Source organism: Culex quinquefasciatus, chromosome 3 (genome assembly GCF_015732765.1).
Source record: "Culex quinquefasciatus strain JHB chromosome 3, VPISU_Cqui_1.0_pri_paternal, whole genome shotgun sequence".
Taxonomy (NCBI): domain Eukaryota; kingdom Metazoa; phylum Arthropoda; class Insecta; order Diptera; family Culicidae; genus Culex; species Culex quinquefasciatus.
This window is the reverse complement of record NC_051863.1, coordinates 42,433,306-42,452,854: the sequence shown is the minus strand read 5'-3', so window position 1 is coordinate 42,452,854 and position 19,549 is coordinate 42,433,306. Positions and strand designations below refer to the sequence as shown.

Below are 19,549 nucleotides of genomic sequence, written 5' to 3'. Positions count from 1 at the left end.
TTGTTTTTATGTTTTGGGAAATACTAACTTAAGCTTAAACGCAAACTTAAAACCTAGAAAAAGCGTAGTAAAATTGTGTGTGTGTGTGTTTGCTTCTGTGTGGGCGTAGAAATTCAACTTTTAAAACGAGTCATACTTTCTTTTTCGTTAAATATATTTACAACTTTCTGCGACGACTATTTCCTTGCAAATCTATGCGTTTTGATTATTTGAGGTGAGCTAACACGGTGAGAGTTGGGGGGGAAGAAATCGTAAAATGCGACGACTTGTTTGAACAGCAATACTACAACCTTGAATCTCCCACAGGTAGATGGTTACAGTTAGAGTTTTGTATTTTGATTTGTTTTATTTCGAACAATTCGCTGAGACTGTGAACAATAGTTTTTTTTGTTTGCTCTAATTTTTTCTGAAACTTTTTTCTTTAACCCTGAAGGTTATTCTGCATTAAAACTTTTGTTCTGTTTGTTGTCTTCGGCGTTAGTTTCGGTATTATATCCTATTCTGTTTCAAATATTTGCTCAAAACAAAAAGGTCAAAAAACCATGTTTTGGCGAATTAGGATAATGAATAATCATGATTCAATTTCCAAGGGTAAACCATGTTGGCCCGTAAATGAGGTATTAGAATGTGACAGACAAACAAACAAACTAACCCTTTTTGTAGTTTGCCTGCATTTGTTCGCAGAACATCAGTCTGCATACATTTTTCATCGTTTGCGAGTTTGGCAAACTTCCAAACACGAGAAAGTGCGAATTTGTCTATTTGCCACAGTCCAATACCTCCTTAGCCCTGCCTGCTAGTACCGACGCACGACCATGCTTTTGGTAAAATTTCTAAAAGGCAGCAGCGGCAGCGCAAGCAAGTCAGAGAGGGTGAAGAAAAGCCCCAAGAAGACGCTCCCTCTCCTTTGTTCTGCTGTTCGTACAGCTGTTTCTTGACCCCTTTTCTTCCGATCTGTGGCACCAATCAGTCACCTTAATTTTTTTTTATAGAAAATTCCATATTATTTGCATTTTGTTCGATTTTCAAATGACTTTGAATCAAAATTTACCATAATTCAAATGTTAGGCTTTTTTATTGAAAAATTTCTGTGTAAAATCGCGTGCAAAAGCATGCACATTAGGGTGGGTACGGATTTTGAAAAGTTCTCAGATCAAGTTCTGGTGTGGTTCCCCTTGTAGGGCATACCCAAAGGGACTCTCACACCAAATTTCAGCTCATTTGGTTGAAAACTGGCTTGTCTCAAGCGGGTTCAATTTTACATGGAAATTACTATGGGAAATTTTGAATTTTCGTTCATTCGCTCCTACAGGCCTGGGGAAAACATGTAGAAACTTCTAGGATGGCCAGAAATGAGCGGAATCGTCTAGAGAACAACTTTCCCTAAGAGACCAGGTCGATTCGTTCAACCCCCATCGAGCTCAACGGCAATACATCCGGGGTTTTCGGAACCAACGGTTTTCCTCAGAAAAGCAACAAATTTTCCTTAGCATGCTATGAATGCTTGATGAACACCGCGACGCCACATGTCAAACAATTACCACGTGGACTAGCATCGCCTATAAAAAATTACTTTTTATTACTTTTTGAACCATAGAATTAAAATTTATGGTGATCCTGATACTATTTAACTGTATTCTAAACCTCCAACTAAGAAAAAAAATGTTATGGTGCAAATTTTACAATCACGTGGTAGCTGTTTGACATGTGGCGTCGCGGTTTTCATCAAGCATTCATAGCATGCTAAGGAAAATGTGTTGCTTTTCTGGGGAAAAGCGTTGGTTCCGAAAACCCCGGATGTATTGTTGTTGAGCTCGATGTGGGTTGAACGAATCGACCTGGTCTATTAGGAAAAGTTGTTCTCCAGACGATTCCGCTCATTTCTGGCCATCCTAGAAGTTTCTACATGTTTTCCCCAGGCCTGTAGGAGCGAATGAACGAAAATTCAAAATTTCCCATAGTAATTTCCATGTAAAATTGAACCCGCTTGAGACAAGCCAGTTTTCAACCAAATGAGCTGAAATTTGGTGTGAGAGTCCCTTTGGGTATGCCCTACAAGGGGAACCACACCAGAACTTGATCTGAGAACTTTTCAAAATCCGTACCCACCCTAATGCACATCACCTTTGTGAGCAAAAGCATGTAATATTGCATGAGAAAACGTATACTCAAAAAGCGTGTACTGAAGAAAAAATAAATTTTGCACATTCCAAAATTAACATCAATCATCTAACCTATCTCGCCGCTGTGAAATTAGCTTGATCAACACCGATGTTGCTGTAAACTCCCCATTCATCGTATACAGTAAATACAGTATACGAAGTACGAGAAATCTTCTGATACATCGGCGTTTAACCTAACATTTACAAGACGGCAAGATAGCCGAGAAGGTTGGGGCGCGGACTTGGCAATCTGGATATCACTCTCCCCAGATTCTTGTTATTTTTGGAGTATGCCAAATCTATTTTTTTCTTTTGTACATGTTTTTTGTGTACACGTTTTCTCACACAATATTACATGCTTTTGCTCACAAAGTTGATGTACATGCTTTTGCATGCGATTTTACCATCGGATTTTTTGCTGTGTATTATTTGCATTATGCGCAAAAAATAGATTTCAAAAATTGTAAGATTCGAGGAAAAAAAATGTTTAGGCAAAAAAAAAGTTCACTAAAAATCGAAAGAATTTTTAATTAACCCAAATGCATTTTAAATTGATTTCAGTTGATTGCACTTGAATTTCCATTAAAAATTCTAACTTTTTTGAAAAACAAATTCCCCCGCCTGATTTTTCGAACCGACTTTGAAAGGGGTGCGTGACAAAAACTTGAAATAAAATTTGTACCAGCCTTACGGAATTTAAATTATTTTTCAAGAAAAACTTTCAAAGCGTTTAAAAATTGTCTGTTTTTCTGCGAATTTTTGTATTTGCAACATATTTTTTTAACTTGATTTTTTGAAAAAAAAAGATGAAAAAAATCTTATTGGGTTAGTAATCTTTAAAGTTTGCCGAAACCACCAAATTGGTCAGAGAGTCAGATCTCAAGAAAAAAAGATATTTTTATGGACAGCTATCAAAATTTTAAGTCAACTTGTCCAAAGCTACTGAAGCAAAAAAGCCCTCTTTGAAATTAACGAAAAAGTGAAGTAAAATTGAAATTTGAGCCAAATTTTAAACACAAAAAAAAAAAAAAATGATTGTCCAAAGTCTCAGCAAATCATTCATCTACTTCCTTTCTATTGCCTTTTTAAAAACGTGAATTGCATTTAAAGACGGTACAGTTTGTTGTTCGGTGTGGGGGTGCAGTTTTAAAATAGTTTTTTTTAGTGGTTAATATCTGCGCTGCGCGAACTATAGGATGTTGAAGCCTTAAAACGGTTTTTGGTAAAATGGTTCTGTACAGATATACCCCCCTCTTCGAAAGCTTCTTTTCTTTACCCTTTTTTTTTAACTGACAGCGATTAAAACGTTGAGTTTCAAATTCGAGCTATTTGTTCTGTTTAAGATGGTTGATTCAAAATGTTTAAGCTATGTTTAGTATACTGCCTTTTGTTTTTGTTACAGTTGGACAACACGTTCAGAGGTTTAAGTTAAAATACACTGCTTGTTTTTTTTAGGTCAAGTTTCACTCGCAAATTGGTGCACAAGAGTAAGTTGGTTGTAATACAGAGGTCCTGTCCTAAACTGCTACATACATTGTCGGTTGTGTTATCTTGAAAGCACACTCACATGCGAGAATATGTACACTGAGAAATAAATAGCGTTCGAGCTTTCTCCTCGCGGGGGAGGGCGCCGAACTTCACACGGATTCAACCTGCTTTCTACGTCAAACAAACATTACTATTTTCTACACAACTATAGTTACATATATGCTAGTTACGATTATATAATACACTTTTTTTCTGGAGGAACTCCCCGTCTGTAATGTCTAAAATGTGTACGTTTCAGTTTCGAGCATAAAAGGAAACTTTCAAACTTATGGCCTTTTTGTTCAGTTTGCGTGCCTACAAATTAGTTGCTTCTTGTGATGCATTTCTCATAAAATATCATTCAACGTTGTCTCTAGGACAGCACCTTTTTTTTCGTTTTCGTTCCCCTTTCGTTCCAGCTATTGCTTATTGCCTAACCCTTCCAACCCTCCACTTATCTTTTTCTTAGTTGAGATACTTGCGACACTTTTTCGAACCGCACGAGCACGGTATCTTGACGTCCTCGAACGGGAACTTGTAGTCGTAGGTGAGCTCCTCGCCCTGGACGATGCGCCGCAGCGCGAAGATGATGATGTGCTTGTGGCCCAGTATGTCGACGACCTTCGAGTAGCAGTTTGGCTGTGAGTGAAAGGACAACGATTAGACGCGCAAGTTCAAGGTCAAGGTCAGCGCGGGGTGAAGGTCAATTTCGCGTCTGCGAAGAATCAACCTCAACCCACCCACTGGCTGAGAATTCCTCGAACAAAAGGACGACAAAAGGTGTAGTACGTACCTCGCACGAGTGGTTGATGAAGCGGGCCGCGTTGCCGCGCATCGTCGCGTCCACCACAAAGTTCTCGTCGATTTTGAACATGTAGCAGCCGATGCCGCGGCCGTCGTAGTACCGCTCCCGCTTGTCCGTCAGCGTCGACCGGATCAGCTCGCCGGCGTACTCGATCACCATTTCGCCTAAGGAGAAGAGTTAGGGAGAGAACAATAAATCATACAGAATTTATTTAGCTGATGATTTTTTATTTGTTTTGTCGGCTGCAACACAGACAAACAGGCGTGATTTCACTGTAATTTTGACTTCACCACAGCTTTTTCATACAGTTTGATAGTTTCAAGCAATCTTCAAACTAGTGTAGGCGAGTTGAGGTGAATTCGAATTTACAGTGGTGAGTTTCCAATCGTTTAAATTGGACGTTAACCCTCTACAACCTAACCCCGCCTTTAGACGGGCTTCGATCTGAAAAATTGCCAAAAATCCATTTTTCAACCAATTTTTGATCTTTTAAATGCATTGGAAAGAAAAACTCTTAAAATTTTAGAAAAATTTAGGGTTGGAAGTTTTACTTGTTTTATGTGACTTTGCCAATGTTTTTAAAAATGTCATTTTTTAGGGGTCAACTTTGGCTGTGATTTTTACTAACATTTCCTATATTTTAAGTAAAAATAAGTATGCAGTAATTTTTGTAGTGTCCCAGACTATGCCTCTACGCATTTTTTGCAATATAAATGATAATGGTGCCATTCTATAGCAGAAAATGTGAAAAACAAGTAAAAAATTAAAGTGACTGTAAAAACATGAAAAAATTTAGATAGGCAAAATGTAATGATAGGAGGTGTTAGAATAGGCCAAATACTACCAAAAACAGACATAAACTAAACAAGATAAATGAAAATTAAAATACTAAAAATAAAACAAGAAAAACATAAAACAAGAGAAGTGAAGTTTTTCGTAGAACAAAAGTTGCTCAAAATGACTTCCTGAACACGGGAAAAATAAAAAATCTCGAAAAAAAAATTTGGGCAGTAGGGGGTTAAATGGCTGATTGATGGATTTAAAATTGAATACCGTAAACCGGGGTGACTTTGATAGGATTTCAAATTGTTTTTAGAATATTTTCCAACAGGTAAGGGTTTTCTCATGATTATTATTTTTAAAACATGTACTGGGGTAGGCCACACAAAGTCCATGCATTATTTTGGAAGAAAAAGTTTTTTCAGTAGTGTTTAGAAAAATAGTTTCGTTAAAAATTCTTAGTTTTAATTCCGGGGTGACTTTGATAGTCATAGTTTTTCTTGCTAAAATCATATTTAAGATGTTCCAACTTTATTTTTACGTTAAATGTACCATCACTAAAGTAGCTGATATAGTTTGTAAGAAAAAAATCAATGTTTATGTTAAATTAACTAAGTTTATAAGCTTTTTAACAAAATACATATAAATTTTAGGTAAAATTGTTAAAAAGTCGAAATTTTGCCTGAATTTTGTTAAAATTAGTTTTGTTTATAAAATTATTGATTTATATTGCATTTTATACTGAATTCGAAGCACGAATCACAAGTTTAAACATTTTACATGAAATTTGTTCAACTGAAAATGCCTATAAATTTGAAGATTTTTTTAACTGTGTTTCAAAAACACATATTATTTATTATTTACAAACTTATGTAATCTTCTCTTAGTGGAAAATTGTCCAAAGAATCCGAAAATGCATTCCGTTTTCCGATTCAAAATCATGTTAATTGAGAAAATCATGACACTTTGAGAAGTTTAAAATAATGACTTTCATTAACATTTTCTTAACTATAGTTAACTAACTTTTTAAACTCTTCAAAATTTTATGAAAACTTCTTCTTGAGGAACTTTGAACACTTCTCTACCACGGTCAGTATGTTTCTGAACCATTCCTTCATTTTGCGGAAAAATCGCTAACCTATCAAAGTCACCCCGTTTTACGGTAACGCAAACTATGAAACATTTCGGAAGATGTGAGCTTTCACAAGTGGATGGATAAGCTGTCAAAAATAAACACGTTTTTCTGGAAAAATGAATTTCATTTATCCCGTATACAGTACTTGTTCGGTAACTGGGTGTTGTTTAATTGCAGTATAACAGCAGATAAACGTCAAAAACCAATAAAAAATTAAAATGATCGAGGGGTCAGAGGACACAAAAATGATTTTCAACAATTAAATATTCATTTTTAGGTTTTCATAAAATTTCATGTCATATTCAAAGGACATAAAGAGGTCTTGAACTATTTTTGAGCGACCTTTATTTTTATTTGTTGCTTAGAAAATATAATGCACCGATGTTCCCCTCCTCATTTTTCGATCAGCTCAGTTTGCGAGCAGCATTCGGTTACTGGGATACCTTCTCAGCCCAGTTACCGAACAAGTACTGTATTATACAAAGCCGGATTTGGCATTCCAGTTAAAAAAAAATTAAAATTATGAAATACATTTGTAGAACAAGCTTAAAAAGTAAAAAAAAAGCGACTTTCTCAGAAAATCCTGAATTAAATTACGGCAAACACACGCGTGTGGACCTGTGGTGAATTTATAGTTTGCTGGCCAAAGAAATAGGAGCCACCTCTTTTTTTTTAAATTTTCTTGTAAATAATTTATAAAAAAAAAATATTAAAGTGGTTCATTTGCATCATTATTTTTTTCCAGACAAGTCTCCATACAATTTTGGGAGCTGGTCATACAAAATGGGTATGTTAATGTATAAAGTTTTGTATCTTGAGAAGGAATTTTCTGATCGATTTGTTGTCTTCCGAAAAGTTGTAGGTTATGTTTAGGGCTTTGCAGAAAATAAAGTACACGGATATAATTTTTGTAACTTTTTATCACTAAAACTGAATTCCCAAAATATTTTTTTTATATTTATATTTTTACTTATATTCATCGATTCAAATGGCTGTAGCTCAAAAACTAATTGTCCGATTTTCAAATCTTGAGAGAGAAAATTGTAGGAAATTTTCATAGTTTTCAAAAATATTTTTTCATTTGTGAATTTCTTCGTAACATATTAAAAAAAACAAAAACTTAAGAATTTCACAAAATTTTGACCTCAAAGTGACTTTAACTCTAGGTGATGCATAGAGAGAATGCGTAACGTGATTTTTGAATGAACCCACTTTGTTTACATCTACAAAGTAGGAGGCTGTTCAAGCACAAGCATGACTTTTTTATTACTGGTAAATGAGCTGTTTTGCCTTCCTCACCTCAATGAGGAAAGGCTATAAAATCACTCGAAAAATGAACTTCTTTATTAGACCTCGTAGACCCAACTTCACGTATACCTATCGACTCAGAATCAAATTCTGAACAAATGTCTGTGCGTGTGTCTGGATGTGAGTCCGTGCACCGAAAAATATGCACACGATTATCTCCGGATTGGCTAAAACGATTTCAACCATTTTGGTCTCATTAGATCCGTCTTAGTTAATATTATGACCACCCACCTGAAGGTGGATTAAGCAACGTTTTATAATCAATAGTCTGTGTTTTTCTTTGTCTAGTTCTCGACATTTTTTGTTGGAAAATAGTCGCGTTTTGATCGGTTAGAAGAGATTTTTTCTTTTTTAGGGTGATTGCGGCAAGACTGTCATTCTGCGATGTCGCAGAGAAATTCCCTGGCAGATTTTGGAATCCTGCAGCTCTTCCTGGTCCAGCGAAAAAACATTGCTTATTCTAGCGAAGCTAATTCAACAAACAGAGACGATTTTCACTGAACCAGTAGATTTTCAAATGGAATCAAACAAAAAAGACAGCTTTTTTATGAACACAACCGCATCGACTCCATAAACAACTTCCATTCATAATTATAAAAAAATGACGATTTCGCCTTCAACTTTCTTGAGATTTTTTGACTTCAACGCCAGGTTCTCTAAAACTACACATTTTTCATTCTTGCAAAAAAAAAAAACAATTTTTATTTATCGATAACAATACTTTCTACTTTTGGCGAACAGTAAATTGGTTCCACTTTGACAGTTCAAAATTGAGGTCGTTTTGCGAACCAAGGTTAAAATGCACCCAGGTCTACATAATCTACAAATTTACCAGAAAATCACATCTCATCTGATTCAACGTTGCTTCTTTTAAAATAACAAGGTTTCAACAAAGTCTTCAAAAAAAAAAAAAAAATAAATTAAAAGAGTTTTATCCAAATCAAAAAATTAAATTTAAAAAATCGCGAACCAATTTGCGAATATTTAGAGAACTTTTCATTATGCTTATTTTATAATTATTCAAATGGGGCACCGTGCACGGATTTCAAAAAGCGTTAAATTTGAAGAAAAAAAAAAAAATTCCATGAATGTTTGTTTTTCGTGTATGTGGCATTTTGCGATGCATTTTAATTATTTTTTTTTTTCAAATCTGGCTTGGAAATTGAAAATGATATGTTTTTTCGATAGCTTTAGTTTTTGCATTGAGATTTTTTTTTCATAACTTATTTTTATTAGGTCCTTTTAGGTGCTGCGATCAGGTTAGGACCGAGGAACGATGATACAAAAAATAATAAAAAGAAGATGATCATTTTCCCGCGGCATTGAGAATTTATGAAAGTATTCGAATTGGCCTTGTGTTCTTGACTTGGTATTTGCATATTTTAAGTTTTCGGCCTATTTAACATATATTTTTCACTTATTTTTGTGCCATAAACAATTGAAAAATATTAAATAAAAATCATTTGCTTTAATGTCGCTAAAAAATTGTAAAGAACAAAACCATGAGCAAGCAAAATCTTTATTATTTTGACTCAAAATATTAAAATCTTGATTAAAGCTTTCCCTCAAAATAGTTGCAATGTTGTCAAAACATTAAACATTATGCAATTATTGATTTCATTTCTGGTTTGTGTAGAATATAAACATTTAGTTTAGTTTTTTTTTTTACAATCTATTTCTACACAAACTGGCGACATTTCGATTATTAAACCAGAGATCAAACTTTTTAACTCACCAGCTTCGATGTCCCGATTGCAGAACAGCCCACGTCCATGGATGTGCGACCGATACACCCCGACCGACTCCTTGGAGGTTTCCTTCAACGTGCGGTAGCGCATCGCCATCGGCAGGTTGCTTCCGCTGCCACGTCTGAAAGAAAATAAAATCAAAAGACATCAAGTTTAATTTCTCGATCTGTGTCGATTTTGCTTGACTTACCTCGGAATGATGGTATCGTCGACGGTTTGCGCCACGACCGGCATCGGCGGTTGCTTACGGTGGCGCGACGCCAACCAGCTGAACATGTCGTACTCGGACCGGGCGCTGTACGGCTCGCAGCGGGCCGCCCCGTACGGGTTCTCGCGGATGTCGTCAAAGTAGTCCGCGTAGAGGGCCGCCGAGGAAGCGCCACCCAGCACGGACGCAGTGATGTCCGCCATCGGTTTCTTGTGGTACTGGGGCTGGTACTGGGTGCACTTCTCCACACCCGGCAGCTGCTCGAGCAGGTAGCGGATGGCGTTCGTTTTGAGGCCGAGCATCTGCACGCCGGCCATCTCCTCCAGCTGACCCTCGGGCAGGGGCTGCAGGCCGTGGGCTTTGCGTGCGATCTGCACCGCCTCGAACAGCTTGTCCCAGATTTCCGCGATCGAGGTGGACTTGTAGGTGAAGCCGTCCTGCGATTGGATCTCGTACAGCAGTTTGGGGCTGTTGGACTTGGGCGATTTGGGCTGTGGTGGCTGGCTGCAGGTCTTCATCTTGATCAGCACTTCCGGCAGCTGTTGTTGTGGTTCGCTGCAGGTGGTCATCATGTTGCTGCTTGTGCTCGGAGCAGGACTCGCTAGGTTCGCGATCGGGTCGAGGTTCTCCTTGTAGCTGGAATCGCTGTCCTTTTTCGGTTCAGGGTCAAAGATCGACGGGATGATCAGTTCCGAGTGGTGGATCGAGCTTGCCGGTGACGAGTGCGTGCTGGCTTGCAGCTCCTGGTTCAGTTCCTCGACAAGCTTTTGCTCCTCCTGACTCTTGATCGGACTGGAAGCTCCCAGCGCGGGTTCCTCCTCAATCTTCAACAGCAGTTCCGAGCTGTCCGATTCGCGACACTCGCTGAACTCTTCCTCCTCGTTGGTTTGCGCCTCTAGGTTGTCCAAAATCTCCGAAATCTTGTTCTTGATCTCGGGCGACTCCGACTCGTCGTTCATGCTGCGCGAATCTACGCTGCTCGCACCGTCCATCGAGTCCTGCTGCATGCTCTTGGCGATCATATCTTCGGCGTCACCAAACAGCGAACACTTGACCATCTCCATTGGGACGTCCACTTCGTCGTTCGTCGATTCGATGGGTTTGATCTCGATGTCGGCGATGGTCGGCGGCAGCAGCGAGTTTGTGCTCATCGTCGTCGTCGCCGTGATTGGGATGATGGATCCGTGATGATCAATGTTCAGACTCAAGTGAAAGCTTGGCTGCGGGCTTGGTTCGAGCTGGCCGAATTGTTCTTCCATCTGGTGTTGGTTCGATTCCACCGGAAGCATCGGTCCGATGTCGATCGGATCGATCGGTTTGATCTCGATCTCCATGCGGGGCGGTGATCCCTTCAGGTGATCCTCCTTGGCCGATGCCGGCGGTGACGGTTCCGGACTGAACGCGGTGTGACTGGGAATGATCGAGATTTCGTCGATCTTATCGCACGGCAAGCCACTGCCGTTGAGCAGTTTCAGCGGTGGTGGCGTCTGCGGGACTTCGGGTGATTTAGGCAGAACCATCGAGGCTTGCATGGGTAGAACGCGGTTCGTGGGGCGGTTCGTCTGGGTGGGTGTCGTGTTGCTAATACTGTTGCTACTGTTGTTGGATTGCGGGATCGGGTTGACCACGTTGGTCGGAATGTTGGAGTACAGCGGTTGCATCGGGTACGGAGCCGTCGGCAGCGTGATGCTGGCCGTTTGCGTTGGCGTGATCGTGATCGACGAATTGCTCATCGTGGGTGGGATTGATGGAGTCATCGTAGAACTGGCACTGCTGGAAGCGAGTGACATCGTGATCTGGGATGGTTTCTTGTCGATCAGCAGCGACTTTTGGGGTTGTGGTTGCGTCGTCGTTTGTACGGACGTTGGCGTTGGAAGGATCTGACTGTAGGAGGTTGGGATGGCGCTGATCTGGATGGATTGTGGCTGCTGCTGCGGCTGGGCTTGACTAGTTTGGTACGCGTAGTTCGGAGTGTTTCGCTGTGGGAAATGCTTAACTTCGGGCTTCTTCAGTAGGGACGTTGACTTCGTTGACGGCGTCGGAATGAACTCAATCGAGTTCTTCAGGTGACTATTGTTTAGCTTGTTGGTAGCGATGCTCACGATTGGTTGAAGCAGTGACTTGTCCGAGCTGTTAATGCTGGGCTTGATCGATACCAGTTGGGGTTGGGAGATCGGGACTTGGGCAATCTGTTGCTGAACCTGGTGCTGTAGTTGCGGTTGTGGAGACAGCAGAGACTGGCGATGCTGTTTGACTGGCTTGGCCACGATTTTCGGCTTGTTCACGGTGGTGGTCTTGGTTATGGGCTTGATCACGTTGGACACCTTGGTGGTCGTTGTGACGGCCGCCGTAGTCGTGTACACGCCGGAAGCGTTGGCGTAGCTGACCTTCTGGGCCATCATCGAAGTGTTGATGGTGGGTTCCGGGTTAGTTTTGATCATCGTGTTCGGCATTACCTTGTTGATCAGTTGCGTTTGAGTCTTGGGAATGATGTTCTTGACCGATCCCGTAGTTGACTTGAGCGGATTCACAACGGTGGGTTGTTGCTGTTGCTGAACGAACGTGGTTTGCGGTTCAATCTTCCACGTTTGCATTGGTTGACTGACGACTGGGTTGGGGGTAGGCGTTGGTGCCGGTTGAATCTGAGCCTGCTGGATGATTCCGTTAGAGGTTTGCAGTTGGGAGGTGGTTCCGTCGTTGTTGAGCACCACGTAACCCGTCGGAACTTCAACGATCGGTTCGATCTTGCTTGCCTGGAATACCTGCGTTGTGGTGGCGGAGAAGCTCGAGTTTTGGCTGAGCACTCCGTGCATGGCTGCATTGGAAACGAACTGCTGCGATGACATGACCGTGTTTTGAACGATCGTTTCCAGCCCGTAGTACACCGATGGACTGGTCAAGTACATGCAGCCCGACGTAGGGTCGGTGACCATTTCCAGCGTTGGCGTGCCGGCGGTCGCTCCCAGGACCATCTGTTCCGTGGACATCATTCCGCACTGGATCGAGGTTGCTTGGGGCTGGATGATCGTGCCAATCACCTGCGGTTGTGGTGCGGTCGCCAACTGAAGAGCACTGGCCGGAATCATCGAGTAGCCTCCGGTTCCGTTCGGGATGAGGATGTTGTTGGCGGGCGAGGCCGAGAGTGTCCCATCGCCTGCGGTGTTGAGCGTAAACCCGTTCTGGGTTAGGACATTCGTCGGTGCCAGATACTGGACTTGGTTCTGGTCGGTTACGTACGAGATCTGATTGCCGCCAACTTGCTGCACGAGTATGGGTTGATTCGGTTGCTGGAATATGATCTGGTTTCCGGCCGTAGCCGTGGTTGCTTGCTGTGGCGTCGCCGCACTGTTTGGCCTGATCATCGGGTACGAAGTGTTGATCAGCTGGATCTGTTGTTGTTGCTGCTGTTGTTGTTGTTGCATTGTTTGGAACGTTGGCGCTTGTTGGATAGCTATTGGCTCTTGCTTCTTCATGTGGACCGTCTTGCTGGAGTTGGTCACCGTCGACGAAGGAGGACTTCGCTTCGCTTTGATCGGGGTGGGCGTTTGGCCGTACTTGGACAAGATCGGCTTCTTGGGTGACACCGACGGGAAGATGAGCTGTTTCTTTTGCGATTGATTTTGGATGAAATGCTGCTGCTGTGGCTGGTTCGGATTAGTCACAGTTACAATCTGCGGTTGACCATTGGGACCAATCGAGATAATCTGCTGCTGTTGTTGGTGTTGTTGCGGCTGTTGTAGAACCTGGATGCTGTTACCGGCGTTCATGATGTTGTTGGCCAGCGAAATCGTCTGGGGAAGTTGCGCAGTCTGAAATCGTTGCTTGTTCTGAACGAAACCTTGCTGGTTATCGAGCGTCTGCTGGAAGTTGACGGGTTGGGCAAATATTTGACCCTGATTCGAGATGATCATGTTTCCACCCAAATTCGAGAGGGTACCTTGCAGTGGAAGCTGATGGGTGCCGGCTGAAGTTTGGATGGGAATTCCGGAGGAGAGTTGATTGATCGTGATTGGCATCGATGCTGGAATGTTCGACAGGATTGCTTGATTTCCCAGGTTGTTCAAGTTGATGGTCTGGTTGTTGAGACCGGAGATCACCATTGTCGGATTTCCGTTATGGTTTTGGCTGATTTGACCGTACATGTCCGTAGAAATCGTTTGTGCCACCGACGTTTGGGGCAATATGAACGTTCCCGCTCCCAGCTGCGTGGCCACTTGAGCCTGTTGCTGTTCAGGACTAAGCAGCCGTGGCGATCGCGTTTCCGAGTCACTCTCACTGGTAGACAGCACTTCGCACGAGTTCAAATGTCTCTGGTAGGACTCCTGATTCCGGTACGTTGCATGGCACCGGTCACACTTGACCGGGGCTTCCATCATGTTTGACGAGTAGATCTTCATCTCTCCAGCGTCGCCGCAAAAGTCGTCCATTCCATCCAGCTGGGAGATCTTCAACTTTTCAAACACATTCATTCCATCGTTCAGACTTTCACCAGCACCTCCAGCCTTCTTGTTAGCACTCCATGAAAACTCCTCGTTCGGCAACGACTTCCTCCTCTCCAAAGCACTTCCACTCGCATCCTCCTTCATCCGACCCAGCGACAAAACATCCGCCAACTTGCTCATCTTTCGTCGCTTCGCGGCCGCCGCCGATTCAAGCTTCGAATTCCACGAGAAACTCCCCGATCGCTGCCCAGCGACGCGTACGACGGACTTGCTCCGCTTCAAATCCCGACTCGTTGACGGTTGCTTGATCGCACTGAGCAGTGCGTCCTCGATTCCGGGCGCAGATATCGTCTTCATCCAGCCGTCGTTGCTGAGCTCGCTGCCGGAGCACTTCATGATCGCCTCGTTGATATCGTCCTCGTCGACGTCCATGTCGTTCGTTCCGCCGGTGGCGTTGCTACTGTTCGAGGTGGTCGTACTGCTGCTGCTACTACTGCCGACACCTCCAACGTTGACTTCTTTGAGAATTTCCGCGTTGAAGTTGTTTTCGTTCTTCAGATCCATCGCAATGAGGTCGTCGTACGTCATAAGCTTCGGAAGGATGTCCAGCATGCTGATTCCATCCAGAATGTCATGCGGGATATCCTCGAAGATGGCATCCTTGATCTCCTGCGGAAGCAGATCGTTGTTGTTTTGCGGTTCTTCGTCGTTTGTGTCGTCACTTGGGCCGCAAACCGCTTCCAGCAGTTGCTTCATTGTTTTCTGCTCTTTCTGTAGCCCTGAGCTACCTGCCACAGGTTCGACCAGCTCTTGCTCATCGTTGTTCAAGCTGCTGTGCCACCGGTTGATCTGCGTGAGTCCCCAATGCACGGAACTACTGCTCATCGTGTGATCCACGGTAAAGTTCTTCCCGGCATCTGTTCCATGACAGTAGTTATTGTTTTGAATCGTTGTTTTGATCCTGTACTCGACAATCTTCCACGGTTCCTTCGAGCTCCAGTACAGACGGGTGCACTCAAAGTCAGTCGGAATGATCGTGTCCGGGTGATCGCTGAACATCGGTACGATGTGGCCGAGCTTCCTCACGCTCAGCGATCCCATCATGAACTGCACCTTGCCCGGCTCGACAAACTTCTTTTTCCGCCGATCTAACTCCACGTACACCGATCGGTTGATCTCGAAACTCTTCTCCACCGGACACTTCTTGCGCGTGGCATCGACCGTGTGCTGCGGACAGTACACCGTCTTGTCCTGCATGAAGGTACAGTTGATCTGGCGGGCGCACGGGAAGTGGTAGTGTTCGCCACAGTTCTTCACGTTACAACCGACGGTGGCTCCTTTGACGCCGCAGTGACAGCACTTGATCAGACGTCCGCGGGACGCGGCCGAGTGGACGTTCTGCAGTGAACCGTCGATTTCCTCAAAAACTTCGGCCGACCAGAGAGCGCAGTTTGTGTGCGTCCAGTTGTTTTGGCCGCAGTACAGCAGGCGGGACTCGTGCAGTGGAAGTCCCTCGCCGGGTTGTTTGCAGAGCATGCAGATTCGGGTGTCTTTGACGTCAGAAGATTCGTAAAAGTAGTCGTCGATTTCGTCGAGCGGAATGTCGATGCTCGGGACCTTTTGGTCCTGCTCTAGATGGACGTCTCCGGCTGGGACAAGCCCGTAGTCACCGCCCATCATTTCTTCGCCGCACATCGCTTCCTCGAGCGCGTCGGTGCAGGCCTTGGTTTCGTTCTGGAACCACGGGAACGTCTCGCTGAGGAACTCTTTGTACGCCGTGGACAGTTCTTCCGAGCCGATCGAGTTGATGAGCGTGTTCATGTCGTAGTTGAAGTCTTGCAGCGAGTAGTACTCGTTGGCGTTGATCTTCTGCTTGATTTCCACCAGGCTGATGTCGGACGGTTTCACCGGCTTCAACGAGCAGTAGCACTTGGTCGCCGGGGGGAAACTCGTGCTGCTGCTGCTGCTTTCGCTGTTGAAATCGTAGATTGAGTCTTCGTCTAGCTTGGGCTTCTTCGAAGCTACGCTGGACTCTTCCTTGGACGTTCCAAAGCTGAAGAAAGAGATGCTTTTGCCGGAGCTGACGAGACAGGTGCAGTTGCTGGTCTTCTTGCGGGGACTCAGCTTCAGCAGTGCGCACGCTTGTCGGCTTTTGCTGAGCAGTTTCACCACGCTCAGAAGACCTGCCTTGAACTCGGCAGCGACCGCATCTCGCCATACGTTGGCAGATTCGTTGTTTTTGCCACACTTTTTGCAGATGAATTCGATGTTTTCCGGCAGGGCACTCAGCATGTTGTACTGCTCGTCGGTCAGACCCTCGCACTTGGCGTGAACCCACCGTTGACAGTCGCCACACTCCATCATTTTAAGATCGAAGTCATTCTCCTCGTAACACCGCTGACAAAGCGGACAAAAGTTGCCCTTTTGTCGAAGCCGAAAGCACGGCGTACACATCGGAAGATTGCCGATGAATTTCGTTACGTTGGTCGTCGAACAGCTCTTGCACTTGAGACAGGCCGCACAGATCATCGGTCGATCGGCGCCGAGAAGTCGCTTGCTGGTGCCCAAGCAGGTGGTGTGATAGTTTTTGCAGCACTTTTGACACTTTACCTTCGTTCCGGTGGCCATGTTACAGGTGTAGCAAACCGTACACCGCGGACACATCCAGTTGAAGCGGTTTAGCGCTTGCTGTGCGGGTGAGCTGTTGACGATGGTCGTAGAGGTTAGCTCCAGCAGACTGATGTTGGTTTCGTCCAGCGATGCGTGCCGAATGTTGTACTCGTCCTTGACGCAGTACTGGTGGTACGGTTCACAGCAGCACACGCAGAACAACATCTCGTCCAGGCCGGAACTGCCACAAAGAAAGCACAGGGCCTTCAGCGGGACTTCCTCGGATAGGATCAACCCGAACCCCGTTCGGCTGACCTCGGCCGGGTCGTAGTTTTCCCAGAAATCGATCGAAATAAGTGGTGCGTTTGGCACTTCCGGAACCGTCTGTTGGCCGATCGCCGTAGCCCGTACGTTCGTGTTGAAGCTCTTCGTTATGGCGTTGATGTTCTGCTTGAGCACTTGCGGCCTGATGGCGGAAGTTGCCTTTCGCGTCGTTGGTCGTTCAATCTCCTCGATCTTTCGCGCTACTTCGATCTTCTCCTTGACGTCGAGTTCCAGTTTTACGACAACGGGTGCAGGAGTAGCTACAGGTATGACTTCTACAGGTGGCTCCGTTTCCGGCTTGGGCGGTTCAACCTCCTTCGTCGGCGTGCTCGACTCGGACACGCGATCTTCGTCGATCACGAGATCCTTTTCCGTAGAACCACTGGTATCGGCATCCGCCACGGGAGTCGCCGGAGGCGATAGGGTCAGGTTCGGCGGTTCCTCTTTGCAGTCCGCACACGGCGACTGCAGCTCTTCACTGGGCTTCGTCGGTTCTAGTGGTAGCGGTGGTTGCGGTAGTTGCGATACCGCAGGCACGTCGTCCGCGCCTTCGGCGGCACTATCGCTGGGTGGCGTTTCAATGTTCTCCAGCGTAGCGTCGACGGCGGCGGCCTCGTCGTCGGGGAACATGGCCAACGGTTGACCCAGCACGATCGACGCACTTCGACAGACGTGCTTGACGCGAGGACCTTTGAGGTCGATCCGTTGACGAGCTGCATCTGCTGTAACAGCTGCTGTAGACGTTGTAGTGGTGGCCGTCGGTGAAACTACGGTGGAAGTTGTAGTGACTACCGGTGGTGGCGAACTGACGCTCGCGGTGTTTGTACTGGTTGGCGTGGGAGTCGCAGGTTCGGCTTTGTTGCGCGGTCGCAAAACCTTGGTAGTTACATCTGGGTTCGTTGTGCTTGCCACTGGTTCGGGTTCTTCCAGGTTCTTTTCCACGGTTGGAGCCACAGGGATTTCTTCCTTGGCGATCTTCGGACTACCCAACGAACTTGGCGCTAGGATAAGTGGTTTGTCGCTGATGTTCAACTTGATCGGAGGTAAGCTACCGAACGTGCTGTTGTTTTGAGCTAACGGGTTGGACAGCGATGGGAAGGAACTTGTCTTCGGGAACTCGGACTTTTCCGTGCTCGTATTCCAAAGTATCCGCGGAGCAGCGACCGTGGGAAGTCCACTGCTGAGAGAGTTGGAGAATATGTTGTTCTCAATGGACGACTCCTTCTTGACTGAAGTGCTACTAGCAGGTGCCGTAGAATCGACCTGCCTGCTCATTGGCGGAAGAATTTGGGTAAGCGTAGTCTTTAACGACGGTGGCAACGGAAATCCGGTCAAACACCTTCGTACCCAGCAAACATGGCACCGTTCCTTGAATATGTGATTACTCCTCACGTGACTCGGTCGAACCATCGTTTTGACGGAGCACTTGCTATCGTTCTTACACTTGAGCACTCCGCACGGGTTCGGTCCCTTGGTGCGCTTCTTGATCATCGAGATGAACTTGCGGCACGTGTGACACCCAATACCGTGCTTCTCCGTCCCGGCTTGATGGTGTCGCCCACTGTCGGCGATCCCACAAATACTGCAACTCGGTCCAACCGCACCCGAAGCCCCCGACGGCGTTCCCTCGCTCGCTCCACCACTCGCCGTCAACGCGCTGGAGAATATCTTGGACGAATCCAACTCCGTCCCCGCCTTCAAATGCAACGAAAATGGCCCGTCCGAAACGGTGGTTCGTTCCGGGGCAGCACCGCCCGAACCACCATCCGACGCCAGCGGGTTCGAGTTGAGCAGCGAGGTCGTGAACTGTAGCCGCGGCTGGCGGAGAATACTTTTACCAAAGATTGACGTCGCGGACGCCAGACTAGATGACGTGGAGGCCGTCGCGGCCGACAGCAGTACCGCCGGTTTCATGAGCTTCAGCGTGGTACCGCTACTGCTGGTACAGCTTGCACTAGTGCCAGAAACTGCGTCCAGCAGACTAGTTTTCGCGAACGGATTGTTGATGCTGATCGAGGACGCGGGTCGGGCGGGGGTCGGTTCACTGGGGCCGTCCGACGGATCCGATGGTGCGTCTGGAAGAGAGAGAGAGGGAAAAGAAGGTCAAGTTGATGTAAATGGTGCGATTCTAATTCAGCAGTTCATATTGTATCATTTTAAGTCATTGTAAGTCCATAACTTTTAATTAACATCGGTTTCTAATTCCATTTATTTTATGTCCATAATTTCCTCCTGTCGCAGGTTCAGCACTATGGTTGCTCAATACAAGTCTCCATACAACTTAAGTCCTTAAGGCCTAAAATTTTAATACGAAAGAGCTGAAAAAAATGTCTCCAATCCCAATCTCACTCCTCAGACCAATGTCACCCCTGATGACGGTAAACAAAAAAAAACTATTTCCATAATTCCTTGATTTTTCATGTTTTAAAATTGTTCAAACTTTTGAGCCATAAAAAAACTAACAAAATTTTTGCTGCTGAATTAGGTATTTTTGTCGGAA

The 19,549-nt window shown here is 44.9% G+C and overlaps 1 protein-coding gene across 1 annotated transcript in view; it reads right to left on the bottom strand.

Moving 5' to 3' along the window:
* Positions 1-3,513: 3,513 nt before the first annotated feature.
* LOC6047737 (histone-lysine N-methyltransferase trithorax) overlaps positions 3,514-19,549 on the bottom strand; it is a 113,994-nt gene continuing 97,958 nt past the window's right edge. The window contains exons 3-6 of the mRNA XM_038264934.1: positions 9,656-19,124; positions 9,453-9,586; positions 4,483-4,658; positions 3,514-4,328 (exon numbers count right to left, since the gene is read on the bottom strand). Coding sequence (XP_038120862.1) covers positions 4,155-4,328; positions 4,483-4,658; positions 9,453-9,586; positions 9,656-19,124 — 9,953 coding nt within the window. The 3' untranslated portion in view covers positions 3,514-4,154. The remainder of the gene's footprint in view (positions 4,329-4,482; positions 4,659-9,452; positions 9,587-9,655; positions 19,125-19,549) is intronic.